This window comes from Trachypithecus francoisi, unplaced genomic scaffold (assembly GCF_009764315.1).
Source record: "Trachypithecus francoisi isolate TF-2019V2 unplaced genomic scaffold, Tfra_2.0 Contig01579, whole genome shotgun sequence".
Lineage (NCBI taxonomy): Eukaryota > Metazoa > Chordata > Mammalia > Primates > Cercopithecidae > Trachypithecus > Trachypithecus francoisi.
Window position 1 is genome coordinate 31,443,481 of NW_022681442.1, and position 21,065 is coordinate 31,464,545.

Genomic DNA, 21,065 nt, shown 5'->3' on the forward strand with positions numbered 1-21,065 from the left:
CCTCCCTAGTAGCTGGGACTACAAGCACGTGCCATCCCGCCCGGCTAATCTTTTGTATTTTTAGTAGAGACGGGGTTTCACCGTGTTAGCCAGGATGGTCTCAATCTCCCAAAAACGCTGGGATTATAGGCGTGAGCCACCGCGCCCTGCCTGCACTTTACTTTCAAATGATCCAGTGAGAATGGAAAAGTTTGGGCACTTTGAGAGAAAGAGAACACAAGCAAATTTGGCAACAGGCTGAGACTTACTGAATCAAGGTAATAGCCATTATTCTTTTAACTTTTTTTTTTTTTTTTTTTTTAATTTGAGACGGAGTTTCGCTCTTGTCCAGGCTGGAGTGCAATGGCGCGATCTTGACTCACTGCAACCTCTGCCTCCCAGGTTCAGACAATTCTCCACCATGCCCGGCTAATTTTTGTATTTTTAGTAGAGACGGAGTTTCACCATGTTGCCCAGGCTGGTCTTGAACGCCTGACCGCAAGTGATCCGCCCGCCTCAGCCTCCCAAAGTGCTGGGATTATAGCCATTAGCCGCCCCGCCTTTTAACTTTTAACTTTTTAACTTTTTGATGGGTTAAAAACTTACAAAAAACGTGGATCGAGGGGGTCTGTCTTGCCCACTACACCGATATGGTTAGGTCAGGTCAGGTTAGGTTAGGTTAGAACCCGACATTCTGCTCTGTACTTCCTAGCCATTCACTCGCTTCAAGTGCTCTGAAATGTAATTTAAAAAATTATAATTGGAATTCTTTTGGTCACTTCCTCTTTCTCTCTTCACTCCTCCCCTTTCCTCCTGATTCTTCCTTGAGGCGCAGCCACCTGAGAGAGGCTTCTGTCCCTCGGCGGTCTCCGTAAGTAAGTGAACCGTTATTGGCTGGAGGGCGCTGACGTCTGATTGTTGCGCGGTCACATTTTTCCGAGGAGCGCAGATTCGCATTCCCAATTTTAGGTGGCAGTCCCAACTCATACTATTCGGACAGATGGCACAGAAACCGCTGCGCCTGTGAGTGACCGTGAATGGAAGCCTCTCTCTTTTTGTCTCTTTCGTGTGTGTAGGTGTCGACACCGGTGGGAGTCTTTCCCGTGACAGGAAGGGAGAAGGAAAAGGCGGAGAGACACGGGGCTGCTGGGGAGCTTAGGTGATGTCTTTTCCTGGCCGGGGCTGGCCTCTTTTCCTGGCTTTTTTCGCTTCTGAGGAGGTTTTTCTTGGCGACGCTCGTTGGGAGAGGCGGAACCTCCCAGAGTTAGGCCTCCTCCATCTTAGGGGGCAGTCTTGGCCTCTGACACATCCTTTCCCTTTCGTTTTTCCTGTCCCCATATATTTAGTCACCAAATACTCTTAGCCACTTATGGGCCCTGGGCAGTGGTGGACAGAGTAGATAGGGACCCTTCCCTGGCGCACTTCTTTTTGCGGGGAGGAGGGGCGCGGGTGGTGGCTTCATTCAGCAAGTATTTATTGAAGAATTGCAGGTGTGCTGGACGGTGTGCTAGGTGTTGCAACAGATGGAGTTCCTGCTTTAACCAAGCCTATAGTCTAGAGGGACAGGCACTAAAGAATCCAGATAATGGGCCGGACGCGGTGGCTGAGGCAGGAGAATCGCTTGAACCTGGGAGGCGGAGGTTGTAGTGAGCCGAGATCGCGCCACTGCACTCCACCCTGGGCGACAAAAGATACTCCATCTCAAAACAAAGAAAAGAAAAACCAAACCAACCAACCAAACAAACAAAACAAATAATGGCCGGACGCGGTGGCTTATGCCTGTAATCCTAGCACTTTGGGAGGCTGAGGTGGGCGGATCACTTGAGGTCAGGAGTTCGAGACCAGCCTGGCCAATGTGGTGACACCCTGTCTGTTCTAATACACACAAAAAATTAGCCAGGCGTGGTGGCGCTTGCCTGTAATCCCAGCTGCTCAGGAGGCTTGAGGCAGGAGAATCGCTTGAACCCAGAGGCTGAGGTTGCACAGTGAGCCAACATTGCACCACTGCACTCCAGCCTGGGTAACAGAGCGAGACTCAGTCTAAAAAAAAAAAAAAAAGGAATTCAGATAAATGTGAAGTTACCATAGTGAGAGGGCCAGGCGCAGTGGCTCACGCCTGTAATCCCAGCGACTCTGGAGGCCGAGGCAGGAGGATTGCTTGAGTCGAGGACTTCAAGACCAGCCTGGGCAGTATAGCAAGGCCCGGTCTCTACAAAAAAATACAGAAAAAAAAAAAATTAGCTGGGCGTAGTGGTCCCAGCTAATTGGGAGGCTGAAGCGGGAGGACCACCTGAGCCTGGGGAGGTCGAGGCTGCAGTGAGCTGTGATCATGCTGCTGCTCTCCAGGCTGGGTGACAGTTTGAAACCTTGTCTCAAAAAAAAAAAAAAAAAAAATTGCAATAGTGGTAAATTTTGGGAAGAAAAGATTCATGGTTCTGGGAGAGTGCATAAGAGGCATGTTTGGCTTAATGGTAGGAGTCAAGAAGGCTTCCTGAGAAAGTTAGGATTGAGCCTTGGGAAATAGAGTAATCCATTGCTTAACAGCAGGGTTATGTTCTGAGAAATGAGTTAGGCGATTTCATCATTGTGCGAACATCTTTGGTGTACTTACAGAGACCTAGATGGTATGGCTTCCTATACACCTAGGCTAAATGGTGTATAGCCTGTTGCTCCTAGGCTACAAAGCTGTACATCATGTTACTGTACTGAATACTGTAGGCAATTGTAACACAATGGTAAGTATTTTTGTATTTAAATATAGAAAGGGTACAGTGAAAATACCTGTCTGGGTGCGGTGGCTTACACCTGTAATCCCAACGCTTTGGGAGGCCGAGGTGGGTGGATCACCAGAGGTCAGAAGTTTAAGACCAGCCTGGCCAACACGGTGAAACCCTTTATCTAATAAACATACAAAAATCAGCCGGGCATGGTGGCGGGCGCCTGTAATCCCAGCTACTCAAGAGGTTGAGCCAGGAGAATGGCTTGAGCCTGAGAGGCGGAGGTTGCAGTGAGCCGAGATTGCGCTACTGCACTCCAGCCTGGGCCACAGAGTGAGACTCTGTCTCAAAAGAAAAAAAGAAAATACTGTATACAGGGGAAAAAAAAAGGGTATACTCGTGTAGGACACTTATCATGAATGGAGTTTGCAGAACTGAACGTTTCTCTGAGTTAGTAAGAGGTGAGTGAATGTATTACTTTACGCTATTGTAGACTTTATGAATACTGTACACTTCACCTATATTAAATTATTTATTTATTTTTTTTTTTTTTTTGAGATGGAGTCTCGCTCTGTCGCCCGGGCTGGAGTGCAGTGGCGCGATCTCAGCTCACTGCAAGCTCCGCCTCCCGGGTTCACGCCATTCTCCTGCCTCAGCCTCCCGAGTAGCTGGGACTACAGGCGCCCGCCACCTCGCCCGGCTAGTTTTTTTGTATTTTTTAGTAGAGACGGGGTTTCACCGTGTAGACCAGGATGGTCTCGATCTCCTGACCTCGTGATCCACCCGTCTCGGCCTCCCAAAGTGCTGGGATTACAGGCTTGAGCCACCGCGCCCGGCCCTATATTAAATTTATAAAAACACTTTGTTTTCAACAATAAACTTTAGTTTACTGTAACTTTTACTTTATAAACTTTAAGTTTTTTTAAACTTTTTGATTTGTTATAACACAGCTAAGATGCAAAACACATTGTACAGCTGTACAGAAATATTTATATCCTTATTCTACAAGCTTCTATTATTATTTTTTCTTTTTACCCTTTAAACTTTGTTTTTTTTTTTGGAGGCAGGGTTTCACTGTCGCCCAGGCTGGAGTGCAATTGTGCAGTAACGGCTCACTGCAACCTCAACCTCCTGGGCTCAAGTGATTCTCCCACCTCAGCCTCCTGAGTAGCTGGGACTACAGGCACAAGCCACTACACCTAGCTAATTTCTGTATTTTTTGTAGAGAGGGGGTTTTGCTGTGTTACCCAGGCTGGTCTTGAACTCCTGGGCTCAAGTTATCCTCCTGCCTCAGCCTCCCAAAGTGCTGGGATTACAGACATCAGCCACTGTGCCTGGCTTTAAACTTTTTTTGTTGCAAACTAAGACACACACACACATGAGTCTAGGCCTACACAGGGTCAGGATCATCAGTATCACTGCTGTTCACCTCCATATCTTGTCCCACTGGAAAGGCTTCAGTAGTAATAACATGCATGAAGCTGTCATCTCCTATGATAACAGTGCCCTGTGGAATGCTTCCTGAAGGACCTGCCTGAGGCTTTTTTACAGTTAACTTTTTTTTTTTTTAAATACGTAGGAGTATACTCTGCAAAATAACAGTAAAGAGCATATCATACTACTTTTTTTTTTTTTTTTTTTTGAGACGTAGTCTCACTCTGTTGCCTAGACTGGAGTGCAGTGGCGCAATCTCGGCTCATTGCAAGTTCTGCCTCCCGGGTTCACGCCATTCTCCCGCCTCCCTCCTGAGTCGCTGGACTACAGGCGCCTGCCACCACGCCTGGCTAATTTTTTGTATTTTTAGTAGAGACAAGGTTTCACCGTGTTAACCAGGATGGTCTCGATCTCCTGACCTCGTGATCCGCCCACCTCGGCCTCCCAAAGTGCTGGGATTACAGGCGTGAGCCACCGCACCTGGCAATAGCATACTAAATATTATATATATACGAGTAACATAGTTGTTTATTATCATTATCAAATATTGTATACTGTACATAACTGTATGTGCTACACTTTTTATAACCACCGGCCCAGTAGGTGTTTATACCAGCATTACCACAAACAAATGAGTAATATATTGCACTGTAATGTTACAAATGGCTAGACATCACTAGGTGATAGGAATTTTTCAGTTCCATTATAATCTTATGGGACCACCATCATGTATGTGGTCCCTTGTTGACCGAAACATTGTTATGTGCACATAACTGTATTTTTGTCTTTAACCTAAAAGGGTTATTGAAATGCTTAAGAATGCCTTGGCATGATCAAATTTTCATTTTGGAAAACAGTTCTGTTTGCAATGTGGAGAACAAATCAGAGCCAAAGTAGAGAACAGTTGGGATTAGGTGGAGTGATGACAGAGGAAAAGTTTAGGGATTAAAGTTTATTCAGGAAGTAAAATCATCAAGGCTTGTGATGGTTTAATTGTGAGTGAAAAGGAGTTGGCCCTGTTGGGTCATAGATTTCTATGTTTGTTCAGCGAGATAGAGAACACTGGAAAAGGGCCCAGATGAGGAGATGAGGCACCTCATGATGTATAAACTGGGCAGTGGATCGCCCAGAAACAATGATAATTCCATGTGACAACTGCTGTGATGGAAGAAATGCAGGATCCTATGGGAACACTAGAAGTTGGTAACTGGCCGGGCACGGTGGCTCACGCCTGTAATCCCAGCACTTTGGGAGGCCGAGGCGGGCGGATCACGAGGTCAGGAGATTGAGACCATCCTGGCTAACACGGTGAAACCCCGTCTCTACTAAAAATACAAAAAATTAGCCGGGCGTGGTGGTGCGTGCCTGTAGTCCCAGCTACTCGGAGGCTGAGGCAGGAGAATGGCGTGAACCCAGGAGGCGGAGCTTGCAGTGAGCCGAGATGGTGCCACTGCACTCCAGCCTGGGCGACAAAGTGAGACTCCGTCTCAAAAAAAAAAAAAAAAAAGAAATTGGTAACTGATAGGTACTAGAAGTCTTCCTAGAGGAGGTGGCACTCAAAATATAAATAAAAGTCCTGTTAGTTTATGACAGAGCTTGCTCTGAAATGCTGTAATATGGTTTCCTGAGGTTTTGAGAAGGGGATGACTTCTGAGCCAGCCAGCGAGGCTTCAGAAATGTGCTAAACCCTGAAGGATGGGAAAAGCTTAGATTCAGGATGGGTAGGGTGGAACTACCCTAGGGAATGACAGAGGCAGAGAGTAATCAAATTGCCAGTAAGTAAGGTTTCAGTTAAGAAAACTTGCAGAAAGCATTAGAAAGACGACAGGTCAAGGCCTATGGAAAGCTGTGGTTCTGTAGGCAGTGGGAAACCTCTTAATGTTTTGAGGAAAGGACATTAAGCTGACAACTTTATGTAGGATGGATAGGAAGAAGAGAAGGCATTAGAGGAAACATAAGTGTATTTTCTGCTTGGAATCTAACACTAGATTCATTGTATTTTTCTCTGATTCTTCCTCTGCCATAAGAAGGGGGTGGGGTGGAGTGGAGTGGAGGTTGCAGTGAGCCAAGGTCGTGCCACTGCACGTTAGCCTGGGTGACAGAGTGAGACCCTGTCTCAAAAAAAAAAGAAAAAAGTTTGGCGAGGTGGACAATAAAAGCACGCCAGAAAGACACACTCACAAAACAATTAAATTTTAGTATTTCAAGATGAATTAAAAGACATTAAGAAAATGATATAAGCCATGGAAAAACCATATAAATCAGAATTAGAAAAACTCAGAAATGAGATGATAGTAAAAGTCCCTTCATAACCTAGGGCCAGTTTACCTTACCGATGTCAGCTCTTGCCATTTTCTACTTCCTGCCCCATAACACCTGTACCTCCTGTTATAGCCCTTTTCTTACAAATTTATAACGATTAGAGTGTTTTCCTTTCCCTGATTATAAACTCCTTGAGTCTTAAACTGAGTCTTCCTCCACCTTGTACTGCTAACATGTTCATAGTATACTTGGCATATTGTACTTAGCGTATTGTAGCTGTCCAGAGTCTGTTTATCAAATGAATGAAGCCCTGTACTAAGATAGGAGGAGTCAAAATAAAAAGGATAGAATGAATGTGAGATGTCTGGAAAAAGGGATTGATGGGACTTGGTGACTGGATGGGATATTTTTGACTCTTGTTGAGCGTGTCAGCCATAGACATGTCCATAAAACTTAGGAATGAGGAGAAGAAGCTGGCTCAGTCGTGGAGTAAATGATAAGCTAAATTTTAGATATCGCGAGTGGGAGGTGTTGGTGAGACCCTCAGTGGATCTGCCCAGTGGTTTACATGCCCTGAACCTTGCAAGGTAACTACAGAGAGACTAGATCATGTATCTATCTAATCCAAAAGACTAGTATATACCAAATCTGGCAGGCCCATTTGTTTCCTGAATTGCTATAATGTTTATCTGTTTGTTTGCAGCTTGGCTTGTGGAGATGTTGAAGGAAAGTTTGATATTTTGTTCAATAGAGTCCGAGCAATTCAGAAGAAAAGTGGAAACTTTGATGTAAGATGTTTGTTTTTACTGAATTTAATTTTACCTTTGTAGTCACACGTAAAAATAAAGTTTGCACTCCTTTAGGTCTTGATTGAACATATACCATTTTTGTTAAATTGAGTTCCCTTCATGAGCATAGGAACTTAGTAGCTACTGAGTGGTTAGGGGAGGGAGACCTATTTACTATTTACTATTGATCTTTATATTTTTTGACTTTGAATCTTGTTACTTTATCACTGTACAAAAAACTGAAAACAGACTAGCAACACTTCCCTAAGTGATTCTGACCCCTGGGTTTGGGAAGCACAGATCTATTTCATGAATGTGGTGAGGATTAAGTCAGGTAACATATATATCAATGCATCACAGGCTTAAAAGCTCTATGTGAATGTTGTGTATGGTTGCCAACTAGACTGTAAACTCTTAAGAGTACAGAAGAGAGTATTCCAAGTATGAGGATAATTTGTTCATTGGGTTAAAGGTTGAGTGAAGACAACAGTCAGGAAATGTGTTTTTTATGCCCCGTATTTCTCAGAGTTTCTAATATTTTAAGTTTTTTTTTTTTTGTTTCACATGGGGATCTTTAGAGATCTATTTCTATGTGACTGTATATTCCAGGGAAGGATATGTGGAGAGAGCCATGAGTGTCAGAGTGGGACTGAGAATTTGAGGAGTCCTTGAATTCTAACTTCTTTTAAAAGTTTAGTTCCTTGAGTGTAACATGAATTTGACAGCCAAAAGCCAAAACTTAATAATTCATAGAATTAACAGTTGCTGCTAAAGAATTGTATATTGAAATCTGTAAATTGATTAAGAATAAACTGATTTGAAACTATTGAATAACTAGTTAAATATTACTATCAATTATGTACTGTTTGATATTTTAAAATCTCATATATCTGTTTAAAAAACTCATTTTAGCTGCTGTTGTGTGTAGGAAATTTCTTTGGCTCCACCCCAGATGCTGAATGGGAGGAGTATAAGACTGGCATCAAGAAAGGTATAGAAATTATTTTTATTTAACATACGATTTCTAATAAAATTTCAAGGGCCACAGTTCTTGCTGAGTTGTTTTTCATTATTTAGGAATTTAAGAATAATTTTCAGTATTTAAGAATTTAAGTTGTTTTTCATTATTGAGACTATCCCGGTGCGGTGGCTCACGCCTGTAATCCCTGCACTTTGGGTGGCTGAGGCAGGCGGATCACCTGAGGTCAGGAGTTCGAGACCAGCCTGGCCAACATGGTGAAACCCTGTGTCTACTAAAAATACAAAAATTAGCAGGGCATGGTGGTGCATGTCTGTAATCCCAGCTTCTCGGGAGACTGAGGCAGGAGAATCACTTGAACCGGGAGGCAGAGATTGCAATGAGCCGAGATTGCGCCACTGCACTTCAGCCTGGGCGACAGAGCAAGGTTCTGTCTCAGAAAATAAAACAAAACAAAAAATAGTCAAGCTACAAGGTTGGGTGTAGTATATCCTTAGTGGATAGCAGTTCCACATTTAGGATTGCTAAATATGGGGAATGTGAATGCATGGACGTTTACTTTTGCTGTAAATATTTTTTCTATAGAGAGGCATATCTCAAGTTCTAAAGCAGATCTGGTAACTATATGGTGTCATGTCTGTTTTCCACACTAGCTCCTATTCAGACATATGTGCTTGGTGCCAATAACCAGGAAACAGTAAAATATTTCCAGGATGCTGATGGATGTGAATTAGCTGAAAACATTACTTATCTGGGTAAGCTGATACTTGTTACATTTGTGTGTGTGTGTGTGTGTGTGTGTTTTTTTTTGAGACGGAGTCTTGCTCTGTCACCCAGGCTGGAGTGCAGTGGCGCAATCTTGGCTCACTGAAACCTCTGCCTCCCAGGTTCAAGTGATTCTCCTGCCTCAGCCTCCTGAGTAGCTTGGATTACAGGCGTGTGCTACCATACCTGGCTAATTTTTTATAGTTTTAGTAGAGACGGGGTTTCACCGTGTTAGCCAGGATCATCTTGATCTCCTGACCTCGTGATCCGCTTGCCTTGGCCTCCCAAAGTGCTGGGGTTAGAGGCGTGAGCCACTGTGCCTGGCCGATATTTGTTGTATTTGTAATGAACATAATATAGTGTTCTCAGGAATTAGTGTCCCAGGAAATTTTTGGCTAGATTTTTCAGTGATTACAGCCTGAGATAATGGGGTTTGGAGGGTTTTTTCCCAAAGTCTGTATATGTGCTGCTGTGCCTTTAGGACAATACCCTTAGAACAGCGGCATTTTTCCTTTATTATTTCTACCACTTAGCCCCAATCTCGTTATGTTCCCACAACCCAGTACACACTTGTTTAGCCAACTAGAGGGATAAACTCCTTGTCTACGGTATATGGGATACTTAAGGTATAAATTATGTTCACACAAAGGAAATTTCATGTATGTGGCCTTACCATACAATCTTGCTGGATATATACAGCTTACTTGTTAATTAGGCTCCCAACTATTTACCGCTCTAGGTTTCACTCTAAGGTTTTGGCAACTCACATTTTTAGTGCTGTTCTTTGGGGATTTTTTACTTTTTTTTACTCTCCTTTTTCTGGTTCCAGGTACACTCTTCAGTTCCAGCTTAAAGTTGTTTCCTCCACAGTCCTCTGTATTGCTTTTAGTGACTCTTTCAATGTCTGGCCATTTTCAAAAGCACTGTCAAATTTTGCTTTTGTTTTCCCCCCACCTGCTGGCAGTCTGCTGCCTCTTAGATCATTCAACTCCTTTTTTTTCTTTTTTTTTTTTGAGATAATGTCTCGCTCTGTTGCTCAGGCTGGAGTGCAGTGGCGTGATCTCAGCTCACTGCAACCTCCGACTCCCTGGTTCAAGTGATTCTCCTGCCTCAGCCTCCCGAGTAGCTGGGATTATAGGCACGCGCTACCACACCCAGCTAATTTTTATGTTTTTAGTAGAGACAGGATTTCAGCATGTTGGCCAGGATGGTCTTGATCTCCTGACCTCGTGATTCGCCCGCTTCAGCCTCCCCAAGTGTTGGGATTACAGGCATAAGCCACTGTGCCCGGCTTTTTTTTTTTTTTTGATTGACTCTACTATTCTTCACATTTCCTCTTTGTTGGTCTTATTTCTCTAGAAAGCTTTTTCATTTTCTTTGCTGTAAATGTCTTCTCTCTCCTTCCCCATTATAGTTCATCTTGGCCTTTAGTCTCTGTTTGGCTGTGGCCCTCCTGTTACCAGTCTTATTTTGTTCTAATCCTATGGGACTTCTTTAAGCAAAAATTGAAGGAAGGACTTTATTTGTTTTGTTGTTTTAATATGGAACTCTTCATGAATTTGCATGTCATCCTTGTGCAGGTGCCGTGCTAATATTATCTTTATCTTTCCAGTTTTAGTATATATGCTGCTGAAGTGAGCACTGTTTATTTTTAACTACACATGTCAGATACACATTTTGAAATTCTGTTGTTGTATATTTTAACATGCGTCTGACATGCAGTTCTTGGTGTAGTCTGTAGATTTGGATTAAGGGCATTACTATAGATACTTGGCAGCCATTTTACTATATGAATTTAGTGTCAGGAGTGTAAAGAGCAGCTGAGGTACTTGGGTTACTTCTGTGAAATAGATTTTTTGGATCCAGTAGGAGGATCAAGCAAAGAACTTGGTAGTGAACATGTGACAGTGAGCTTGAAGTACTGGTAAGACATCCAACATATAGTTGGAAGTGAGCGTTATTATTATTATTTTTTTGAGATGGAGTTTCGCTCTTGTTGCCCAGGTTGGATTGCAATGGCGTAGTCTCAGCTCACTGCAACCTCTGCCACCTGGATTCAAGCGATTCTTCTGCCTCAGCCTCCTGAATAGCTGGGGTTACAGGTGTGTGCCACCATGGCCGGCTAATTCTGTGTTTTTTAGTAGAGACAGGCTTTCACCTTGTTGGTCAGGCTGGTCTCGAAATCAAGGAAGAAATACAGTCAGAAGGGAAGCAGGTAGATGATAGTACCTTGGTGGGTGGGGATGGTATATCTTCATCTTGGGGGTAGGAACAAAGACATAAAAGTGCTTAGAGGACTGTTCAAGAGGTAAAGACATTGTCAACTTCAAGGAATCTAAGTGAAGATAACATAGTTTCAGGAGAACATTGGCAAATATAGCGTGACCTTTGAGAGAGTGATGGGAGAGGGAAACTGATTGCAGGGGCTTTAAGGAACTAATAAAGTAGGCTGGGCACGGTGGCTCATGCCTGTAATCCTAGCACTTTGGGGGGCTGAAGAGGGCAGATCATGAGGTCAAGAGATTGAGACCATCCTGGCCAACATGGTGAAACCCCATCTCTACTAAAAATGCAAAAATTAACTGGGCATGGTGGCGGGCACCTGGAGTCCCAGCTACTCGGGAGGCTGAGGCAGGAGAATCACTTGAACCCGGGAGGCGGAGGTGGAGGTTGCAGTGAGCCAAGATCACACCACTGCACTCCAACCTGGCGACAGAGCAAGACTCCATCTCAAAAACAGAAACCAAAAAAAAAACCAAAAAGCAGGTAAAGCACTTAGCATGGACTGCTCTTCAGAAGTTCAAAACTGAAGACGAGGAAGTTTCTTAGTATGTGTGTTCATTTTGGATGGGGATGATTGAGCATGTTTTTTTCTGAACAGAAAGCGCCAGCTGTGTAGACTCAGTAGATGAAAGGGAGGTGAAAATTGATGGAGCAAGGTCTTGAAGGCAACAGGAGGGAATAGAAACAAGGCCACAAGCCAGGAATAACCCTAGAAGAGAGTAGAGTCTTTAATTTTTCCTAAACACTTGCTCTTTCCAAATGTTTTCCTTCACTTGGAAGTTGCTACCTGCTCCCAAGTAGCTGGGACTACGGGCACATGCTGCCATGCCTGGCTAATTTTTTGTATTTTAGTAGAGATGAGATTTCACCGTGTGCATCTTTTCTAGACTGTAGCTTCCTTAGAACTGTATTTTTCTTCTCATTGCCTTTTCCTGTGTCCTGATGTTTGCATTTAAGTCCATGTAGAGTCTTCTCTAGAAGGCAGAAAGCCTTTTTCCTAATCTTCTCTTCCTAGCTTTTTCTAGTAATATTTGTAAGGCACCTGGTGTAAACATACTGGCCCGTGGGCTCAGTAGCCTCCATGTAGGGCTGTTTGTATTTACTGAGCAGGAATATTGTTGGTAGCCATTCACCATTGATGCCTAGCAGCCAGAAGGGAGTTGCTGGAGAGTTTACACTTCAGATATGTAAAATGGCAGGGACATAGGAGAGTCATGGGAGATTCATCCCCCTATTGATGGCTTTTCATTCTACAATTTTGACTAAAATTTGTTCGTTTTTCTTTGAACCCAGGTCGTAAAGGTATCTTCACTGGAAGCTCGGGGCTGCAGATTGTGTACCTCAGTGGCACAGAGTCCTTAAATGAGCCAGTACCAGGTTATAATTTTAGTCCCAAGGATGTGTCTTCTCTGAGAACAATGCTGTGTACAACCTCCCAGTTTAAGGGTGTTGATATCTTGCTCACATCCCCGTGGCCCAAGTATGTGGGGAACTTTGGGAATTCTTCTGTGAGTAGTACTTGTTCAGTTGGAATTTCTAAAAGCAAATTGCACTAGCTTGAGTTGGGCCTTTTTTCTTTTCCTGTTTATATTGAGTATTTTAGCTCTTGGGTACTTTTTATTAGAAGTCTTTTGTGAAAATTTTCAGGATTCTAAAAGCTGTATCAACTGACCAAAGCAAAAGTTAATTTCATGAAAGTGTGCTTCATAGATGAGACTGCTGAAATCTTAGTTATAAAGGATTTTTTTTTATATTCTCTGCTTCAAGTGCCCTTTCCTAAGCCTCTTAATGTTTTGAGGCTTCATTGATTTTTTATTTTTTTGAGATGAGTCTCACTCTGTCACCCAGGCTGCAGAGCAGTGGTGCAATCTTGGCTCACTGCAACCTCCTCCTCCTGGGTTCAAATGATTCTCCTGCCTCAGCCTCCTGAGTAGCTGAGATCACAGGCATGCGCCACTGTGCCTGGCTCTTTTTTTTTTTTTGAGGTGGAGTTTTACTCTGTCTGTCACCCAGGCTGGAGTGCAGTGGCGCCATCTCTGCTCATCACAACCTCTGCCTCCTGGGTTCAAGCAATTCTCCGGCCTCAGCCTCCCAAGTAGCTGAGACTACAGGCGCACGCTGCCGTGCCTGGCTAATTTTTTGTATTTTAGTAGAGACAGGGTTTCACCGTGTTGCCCAGGCTGGTTGTGAACTCCTGAGCTCAGACAATCTGCCTGCCTTGGCCTCCCAAAGTGCTGGGATTACAGGCGGAATTTTTTGTATTTTTAGTAGAGATGGGGTTTCACCATGTTGGCCAGGCTGGTCTCAAACTCCTGACCTCAAGTAATTTGCCAACCTTAGCCTCCCAAAATGCTGGGATTACAGGCATGAGCCACCGTGCCCAGCCTAATTTTTGTATTTTTAGTAGAGAGGGGGTTGCCCAGGCTGATCTTGAACTCCTGGGCCCTAGTGATCCACCTGACTTGGCCTCCCAGAGTGCTGGGATTACAGGTGTGAGCCACCATACCTGGCCAGATTTTAATATTTTATGAGTAATGTTGAAAAGGATGGTACACCAGGAGTGACAACTATCATGGGGAGTGAAATACTACACTGGTGGTAGTAAGCCTAAGGAATATTTTGAAAAGGTTATGTGTGAGGACAGAAAACATTGGCTGAGCTTCATTGAAGAGAAATGTAAGAATGCATTTGGGGACAAATCTCCATGGATGGATTCAGGATTATCAGTGATGATCCAGAAGTGGAGCCTGTACACCACCCCCTGCCAATTTCAGCACCATGTGTCCATGACCAAAAAGGCCAACAGGATACCAGGCATTATCAAGGAGGATGCTCTGTTCTTTTTTGACAAACCTGTGGTTACTCTTTACCTAGACTACAAGGGGTAGTGCTGGTTGGAGCACAAGGATATAGCAAAGCTAGGGAAGATCTAGAGAAAGGCTGCTAAAGTGATGAAGGAAGAGAGAAAGACACATGTGATGCTCTGTAAGGAAGGATGAGAAAATGAGGCCCCTTCGTCTTGCGGGGAGCTAAAAATTGATTTTGATCAAGGCTTATAAATAACCATACAGTATATTTATGGAGGAGAAAAGTATAGTTCACCAGTCCCTAAGATACTAGGACCGACCTCAAAGCTAATTCCCTGCCCTTCAGCAGAAACCTGAAGGAAACAAGCATAAGACAAAAGGAAATTCCTGCTTTACGTAGTGGAAAACAAACTTGGTTAGCTTATTTCCAAGTAATACCTTCTCTTAGAATACAGTTCATAAATAATGCTGTGGGTGAGAGATCACTTAATTGGTTGTTAACAGAATCTGAGGTGTTCTGGGAACAAGAATAAGTTTGGGCAAACTTCATGTTACTTAAGAAGGGTGTGGTTATGCCCTTCCTGAAACTGCTGCTTCCTTGACTCACGCAAAATAAAGGATTATATGCTCATGATGAAGTCCTTGAGTGCTCTATATCAGATATTCTGTGGATCCTAGGAGCCCTGAAACATAGCTTTTCACTTTGGTTTTCTGAATTGACTATGACTCTCTGGACCTGTGAACTGCAGATGCAGTACAAACAAACTAGAGGCTGGGTGTGGTGGCCTACGCCTGTAATCCCAGCACTTTGGGAGGCCCAGGCGGGCGGATCATGAGATCAGGAGTTTGAGACCAGCCTGACCAACATGGTGAAACCCCGTCTCTACTAAAAATACAAAAATTAGCTGGGTGTGGTGGCATGTGCCTTTAATCCCAGCTACTAGTGAGGCTGAGGCAGGAGAATCGCTTCTCGAACCCAGGATGCAGAGGTTGCAGTGAGCCGAGATCGTGCCACTGTACTCCAGCAGCCTGGGCGACAAAGCAAGACTCCATCTCAGAAAAAAGAAAGCAACTAGAAGCCCAGTCTGTGGGCTCCAGAGGGAGAGCTTACTTTCCAAAAAAGGTTTTAATTATGTTTTGGGTATTGATATGGAGGAGTAACCTTTTAATCTCTGGCTTCCAACAGTTGTTCCTATTTCTACATTCATAATAGTTCAGCTCCCTTATTTAAGATTTTTTTTCTGATTGCCATATGTGTGAAATTCACTGTGCAATTCCTTCTGCCCACATTTGTATTCATGTATAAATTTCAAAGCCATTTCAAAATGTATTATTTATTTGCATTTCTTGATAACTTTTGGTCTGTATGGATGACTAAGTTTTTGTTTACTAGGGAGAAGTGGATACCAAAAAATGTGGTTCTGCTTTAGTTTCCAGTCTTGCCATGGGCTTGAAACCAAGATATCATTTTGCTGCTTTAGAAAAGACCTATTATGAGAGGCTTCCATATCGGTGAGTAGCATTTCATTCTCTTTGGCTTTTTGAAGAATTTGCCATGGATCTTCTATATAAACTTCTCTTGTTCGTTTTTAACCATATAACGTCTTGGTTCCATTTGGTTACTCAGACAGTGAAATAAGTGACTCTCAAGTGATTCATCTTCTCTGAGTTTGTTCCCTAAGTTGAAATCACTTTGGAATTCCTTCAGTTTCAGAATCAAGAACTTGTATCAGTTTTTTCCTTTTCAGGGCCAGGCATGGTGGTGTGTGCCTGTAGTTCCAGCTACTTGGAAGGCTAAGGCAGGAGGCTCGCTTGAGCCCAGGAGTTCTAGGCTATAGTGTGCAATGACTATGCCTGTAAATAACCACTGCACTCTAGCCTGGGCAACATAGGGAGCCCCATTTCTTTAAAAATTTTTTTACCACAAATAAATATGAGATAATACATATGTTGATTAGCTTGATTTAGCCATCCCACAATATATATACATTTCAAAACAACATGTTGTATACCATAAATATATACAATTTTTAGTTGTCAATTAAAAGTAAATGAGAAGGAAAAATTAAAAAAATTTTTTTTTTGTCTTTTTTTTTGTTTTTGAGATGAAGTCTCACTCTGTCGCCTGGCTGGAGTGCAGTGGCATGATCTCGGCTCACTGAAACCTCCGCCTCCTGGGTTCAAGCGATTCTCCTGCCTCAGCCTCCTGAGTAGCTGGGATTACAGGTGCGTGCCACCAGATCCAGCTAATTTTTTTTTTTGTATTTTTATTAGAGATGGGGTTTCACCATGTCAGTCAGGCTGGTCTTGAACTCTTGACCTCATGATCCGCCCACCTCAGCCTCCCAAAGTGCTGGGATTACAGGCATGAGCCACTGCGCCCAGCCAAGAAAATATTTTTTTTTCTTTTTTTTATTTAGCACTCAGAGGTGGAGTTTTTATTTTTTTAATTTTTGTGGGTACATAGTAGGTATATAGAGGTCAAGTTAATTCTTTAAGAAAGAATATATTGCCAAGAAAACCAGTGTTTTACAAGTGAGCGAGTTAAGTAAAAGCTCAGAATTATCTTCACCGATGAAGGGCATGGATTATCCTTAAAATAACTTATTTCTCTTCTTTTTTTACAAAAGTAATATACACTTGTTGCCAGTTAAAAAAATGTAAGTGAGCAAGAAGAGAATACCCCCCTTACCGTAATCCCATACCCTAATGCAGAATCATAGGTGATACAGCTTTTTCTGTTAAATCTCCATATATGCATTCCAGAAAAATGTCTTGTTCTCTAAAAATATACTGCAAAAACAGAAGTTTTGGGAACAAGCCACTCAAAACGTACACAGTTCTTAAGAATCTGAATACAGTTTTTCGTAGAACATATGAAAATGGCCAATAGGGCTGGGCGCGGTGGCTAACGCCTGTAATCCTGGCACTTTGGGAGGCCAAGGCAGGCAGATCATGAGGTCAGGAGATCGAGACCATCCTGGCTAACACAGTGAAACCCTGTCTTTACTAAAAATACAAAAAATTAGCCAGGTATGGTGGCGGGCACCTGTAGTCCCAGCTACTCGGAAGGCTGAGACAGGAGAATGGCATGAACCCAGGAGGCGGAGCTTGCAGTGACCGAAGATTGCGCCACTGCACTCCAGTCTGGGCAACAGAGAGAGACTCCATCTCAAAGGAAAAAAAAGGCCAATACACATATAAAAAGATGCTCGTATCATTAGCCATTATGGTAATGCAAATCAAAAGCACAATGATCTACCACTTAAATACCCACTAGGAAGGCTGTAGTCAAAAAGGCAAATACATAATAACAAGTGTTGGCAAGAATGTGGAGGAATTGGAACCCTCACACATTGCTGGTGAGAGTGTAAAATGGTGCAGCTGCTTTGGAAAACTGTTTAGCAGTTCTTGAGAGGTTAAACATAAGAGTCAGCAGCATGGTAATGGCAATTTTATTCCTGTCCCAAGATAAGGGAAAACATATGTCCACACAAAAACTTGTACACAAATGATCATAATAGCATTATTTATAATAGCTCAAAAGTGCAAACAACCCAAATGTCCATCACCTGATGAACGGGTAAATTAAAAGTGGTAAATATATGATGAAATGTTATTTGGCAAGGAAAAGCAATGAAGTACTGATATGTGCTACAACGTGGTTGAACCTTGAAACTTCATGTTAAGTGAATGAAGCCAGACACAAAGGACTACGCATTTTTTTTTTTTTTTTTGAGACAAGATCTCATTCTGTATCCCAGGCTAGAGTGCTGAGGTACGATCATGGCTCACTGCAGCCTCAACCTGGTGGGCTCAAGTGATTCTCCTACCTTAGCCTTCTGAGTAGCTGGGACTATAGTTATGCACCACTATACCCAGTTAATTAAAAAATTTTTTTGTAGAGACAGTCTCACTGTGTTGCCTAGGGTGGTCTCAAACTCCTGGGCTCAAGCAGTCCTCTTGTCTCAGCCTCCCAAAGTGCCTGGCCTATTTTATTTTGGCTCTTTATTACACAAAAGAAGAGGCAATAGTAAAATGAACCCTCATGTGCCCATCACTTAGCTTGAACTATTGTCACCATTTTACTAATTTTACAACTCTTTTAAAGCCAAAAGTTGGAGTTTTGATGGTTTCTGAAGACATAATCTCATCTCTTCCTAAAACAGCCTTGTGAGGTAGGGATCGTTGCCCTATTAGACGGATAGATAGTAACTTATCTGAAATCATTTGACTTGTGATGAACTGAGGACCTCTGCTCTTTTTATGGCCCCATGGAGTCCACATATTTTGTCATTGCAAATCAAAAGTAAAATTGTAATATTTTGTCTCTCAAATATGTTCTAGAAACCATATCGTTCTACAGGAAAATGCACAGCATGCCACCCGGTTTATAGCTCTGGCAAATGTTGGAAATCCAGAAAAGAAAAAGGTAAAGATTCACCTATTTGGTGGAAAGTTGATATTCACGGTCTGCCTGATAAATGTATCTCTTGCCCAGTTTAGCATTCAGATCTTTTCTCCCTCACTGCAAGGTCCCAGCAGCTTCGGAGACTCCTTTGTAAAGATACGGTAATGAAAGGTCAAGTCTCTTTGGGTCTTTTTGTAGGAGACTTTAAAGAAGGGTTTGGGAAAATAGGCCCAGAGGAGTAAAGGCAAAATATCAAATGAACAGCATCTTTACTTTCACATCTATGTGGTTGTCTTTGTGAGTATTTGTGAATTTGCCCTCAGATGCTTGCTCACTTCTTTTAGCAACTTCATTTAGCTGAAATAAAAAAACCCCAAAGAGCTGGGCATGGTGGCCCATGCCTGTAATCCCAGCACTTTGGGAGGCTGAGGTGGGCGGATCACTTGAGGCCAGGAGTTTGAGACCAGCCTGGCCAACATGGTGAAGCCCCATCTCTATAACAAATAAAAAAATTAGCCAGGTATGGTGGGGGGCACCTGTAATCCCAGCTCCTCAGGAGGCTGAGGCAGGAGAATTGCTTGAATATGGGAGGCGGAAACTGCAGTGAGCTGAGATAGGGCCACTGCACTCCAGCCTGGGTGACAAAGTGAGACTCTGTCTGGGGAAACAAAAAATCAGAAAACCCAGAGGACTTACCTAAGCCCTCCTTAGGGCTAAGATTTCCTGAGGGATATCTTAATGATACCTAGAATCTATCTTTGTATTGGAAAACAGTGCAGTTGATGAAAGAGAATATACCAGAAAAGTAGGTTGTTTTTCTCACTTCTCTGAGAGCATTTCTGATTTCCCAGGGCCAAAACTGACCTATTATGGATTGAGACAGCTAAAATAAGAACAGTTAGTGAAGTGGGAAAATAGGCAGATAAAGAGTCTGAAGATTATTCCATTATCACATGCCATAGACAAAGCATACAAAAGATAAGCAAATCGATATTTTTTTTCATAATATTTTAAGCTTTTTTTGGGGGGGGGGTAGGGCGCGGATCTGAAGTGATTTTACCTTTATTTCCTTCACTTTAAGCCAATCATGAAATTTCACAGTGATTTCTAGGGTGGGGACAGAAGGAAGACAGTGTTAAGAATCATCAGGGCTGTGGCCCAGTTGGCCGCGGAAGTGCAGGCAGGGTGGCCCCTCAGGGGCAGCTGGAGGAGCATGGACTGCCCCGCTGGAAGGGAGGTGATGTTCCCAGAGTATGAGAGCTGGTACGTGATGTCCTCTGCAGCTTCCAGCTTGCGCAGCTCGATCAGGCTGTTCCCTGTGGTGGCCAGTAAGTTGGCGATCAGCTTGGCTGCCTTGGAATCGCCCTCAGAAGAGATGATGGCTGCCTTTTTCTGCTGCTCAGCCTTTTCTACCACAAATCTGGCGCTCTCTGCTTCCTGCTGAGCCACCTGTTTGGCTTCCACTGCTTCTGTGAACTCCTTCCCGAAGGTCAGATGTGTCAAGGACTTGTCATCCAGGATGAGCCCAAAGGTGGCTGCTCACTCCATAAGGTCATTGCTCATCTGCCTGGAGACCAGCTCTCTTTAGGTGATTAGTTCTCCAGCATCAAAGTGAGCCACCACTGACTTGAGGATCTCGGTAGTGATGGACAGCAGCACATGCTCATCATAATCCTCTTCAATGCTGGTCAAGATGCGAGGAAGCTGGCTAGCGACAGGCCCCCATGTGCACCGTGATGTCATTCTGTAAATCTTTGCTATCAGCGATGACTGGCACATTACATGGTCAAGAACGGCAGTCAAAGATAATTGGTTTCTGGACCCATGGAATGAGAAAGTGAATCCTTTCCCCTACCACAATATTCTGTATTCCACAGAATTGGTCAAAGATGACCAATTTTTGCCCAGCATCCACGTTATATAGGGCAGAGTTCACCACATCTCCTGCAACAGCTAAGTCCAGGCCAAACTTGCTGATGGACTCATAACACTCTGGCAGCTATGTTTTGTTCTGTTGGACCCTCTCATACCTGCTTCCACTTTGACCTCCACATAAATTCCCCAGCCTATTTTCAGCTGTTTTGCCCAATTCTTAGCAAGTTTAGATTTGTAATTTTTCTTTTAATTGCCCTTTCAAACTGAATAACACTTAGTATTTTCAGTCTGTTTTATTCTCAGGGACATGTTAGCCTCAGCCATAAGCAACTTATACTTTAGTCAAAAGGTGTGCACATTATAAAATTTGGCAAGCATTATTAAATTCATCTAAAAATTTTGTTCCAATTTGTACCCCTACCCCAGCGGTGTGTTTTGTTTTGTTTTGTTTTTCTCTCTCCATAATTCTCACTGGATCACAGCAAAGTTTTTTTTTTTTTTTTTTTAAGATAGAGTCTCTGTCTGTTGCCCAGGCTGGAGTGTAGTGGCATGATCTCGGCTCACTGCAACCTCTGCCTCCCGTGTTCAAGTGATTCTCCAGCCTCAGCCTCCTGAGTAGCTGGGACTATAGACATGTGCCACTACGCCTGGCTAATCTTTTGTATTTTTAGTAGAGACGGGATTTCTCCACGTTGGTCAGGCTGGTCTCTATCTTCCGACCTCAGGTGATCCTCAGCCTCCCAAAGTGCTGGGATTACAGGCATA

General features: G+C 43.2%; 1 protein-coding gene, 1 non-coding gene and 1 pseudogene across 12 annotated transcripts in view; 1 reads left to right on the forward strand and 2 right to left on the reverse strand.

Moving 5' to 3' along the window:
- Nucleotides 1–99: 99 nt before the first annotated feature.
- The window catches only part of CWF19L1 (CWF19 like cell cycle control factor 1), a 35,909-nt gene continuing 14,943 nt past the window's right edge, over nucleotides 100–21,065 (forward strand). For 3 of the 11 annotated variants that reach the window (XM_033185863.1, XM_033185884.1, XM_033185899.1), the window contains exons 1-7: nucleotides 899–1,051; nucleotides 7,096–7,180; nucleotides 8,093–8,171; nucleotides 8,813–8,914; nucleotides 12,501–12,715; nucleotides 15,408–15,526; nucleotides 18,362–18,446. In XM_033185863.1, coding sequence (XP_033041754.1) covers nucleotides 1,017–1,051; nucleotides 7,096–7,180; nucleotides 8,093–8,171; nucleotides 8,813–8,914; nucleotides 12,501–12,715; nucleotides 15,408–15,526; nucleotides 18,362–18,446 — 720 coding nt within the window. In that variant the 5' untranslated portion in view covers nucleotides 899–1,016. Of the gene's footprint in view, nucleotides 258–853; nucleotides 1,052–1,094; nucleotides 1,139–7,095; nucleotides 7,181–8,092; nucleotides 8,172–8,812; nucleotides 8,915–11,007; nucleotides 11,027–12,500; nucleotides 12,716–15,407; nucleotides 15,527–18,361; nucleotides 18,447–21,065 lie in introns of those variants that run through there. The other 8 variants (XM_033185909.1, XM_033185940.1, XM_033185892.1 and 5 more) reach the window with 8 other exon arrangements.
- LOC117069902 lies at nucleotides 10,460–10,566 on the reverse strand. The gene has a single exon (XR_004431714.1). It is a non-coding gene; the product is annotated as a U6 spliceosomal RNA (small nuclear RNA).
- On the reverse strand, nucleotides 19,003–20,763 carry LOC117069805 (annotated as a pseudogene).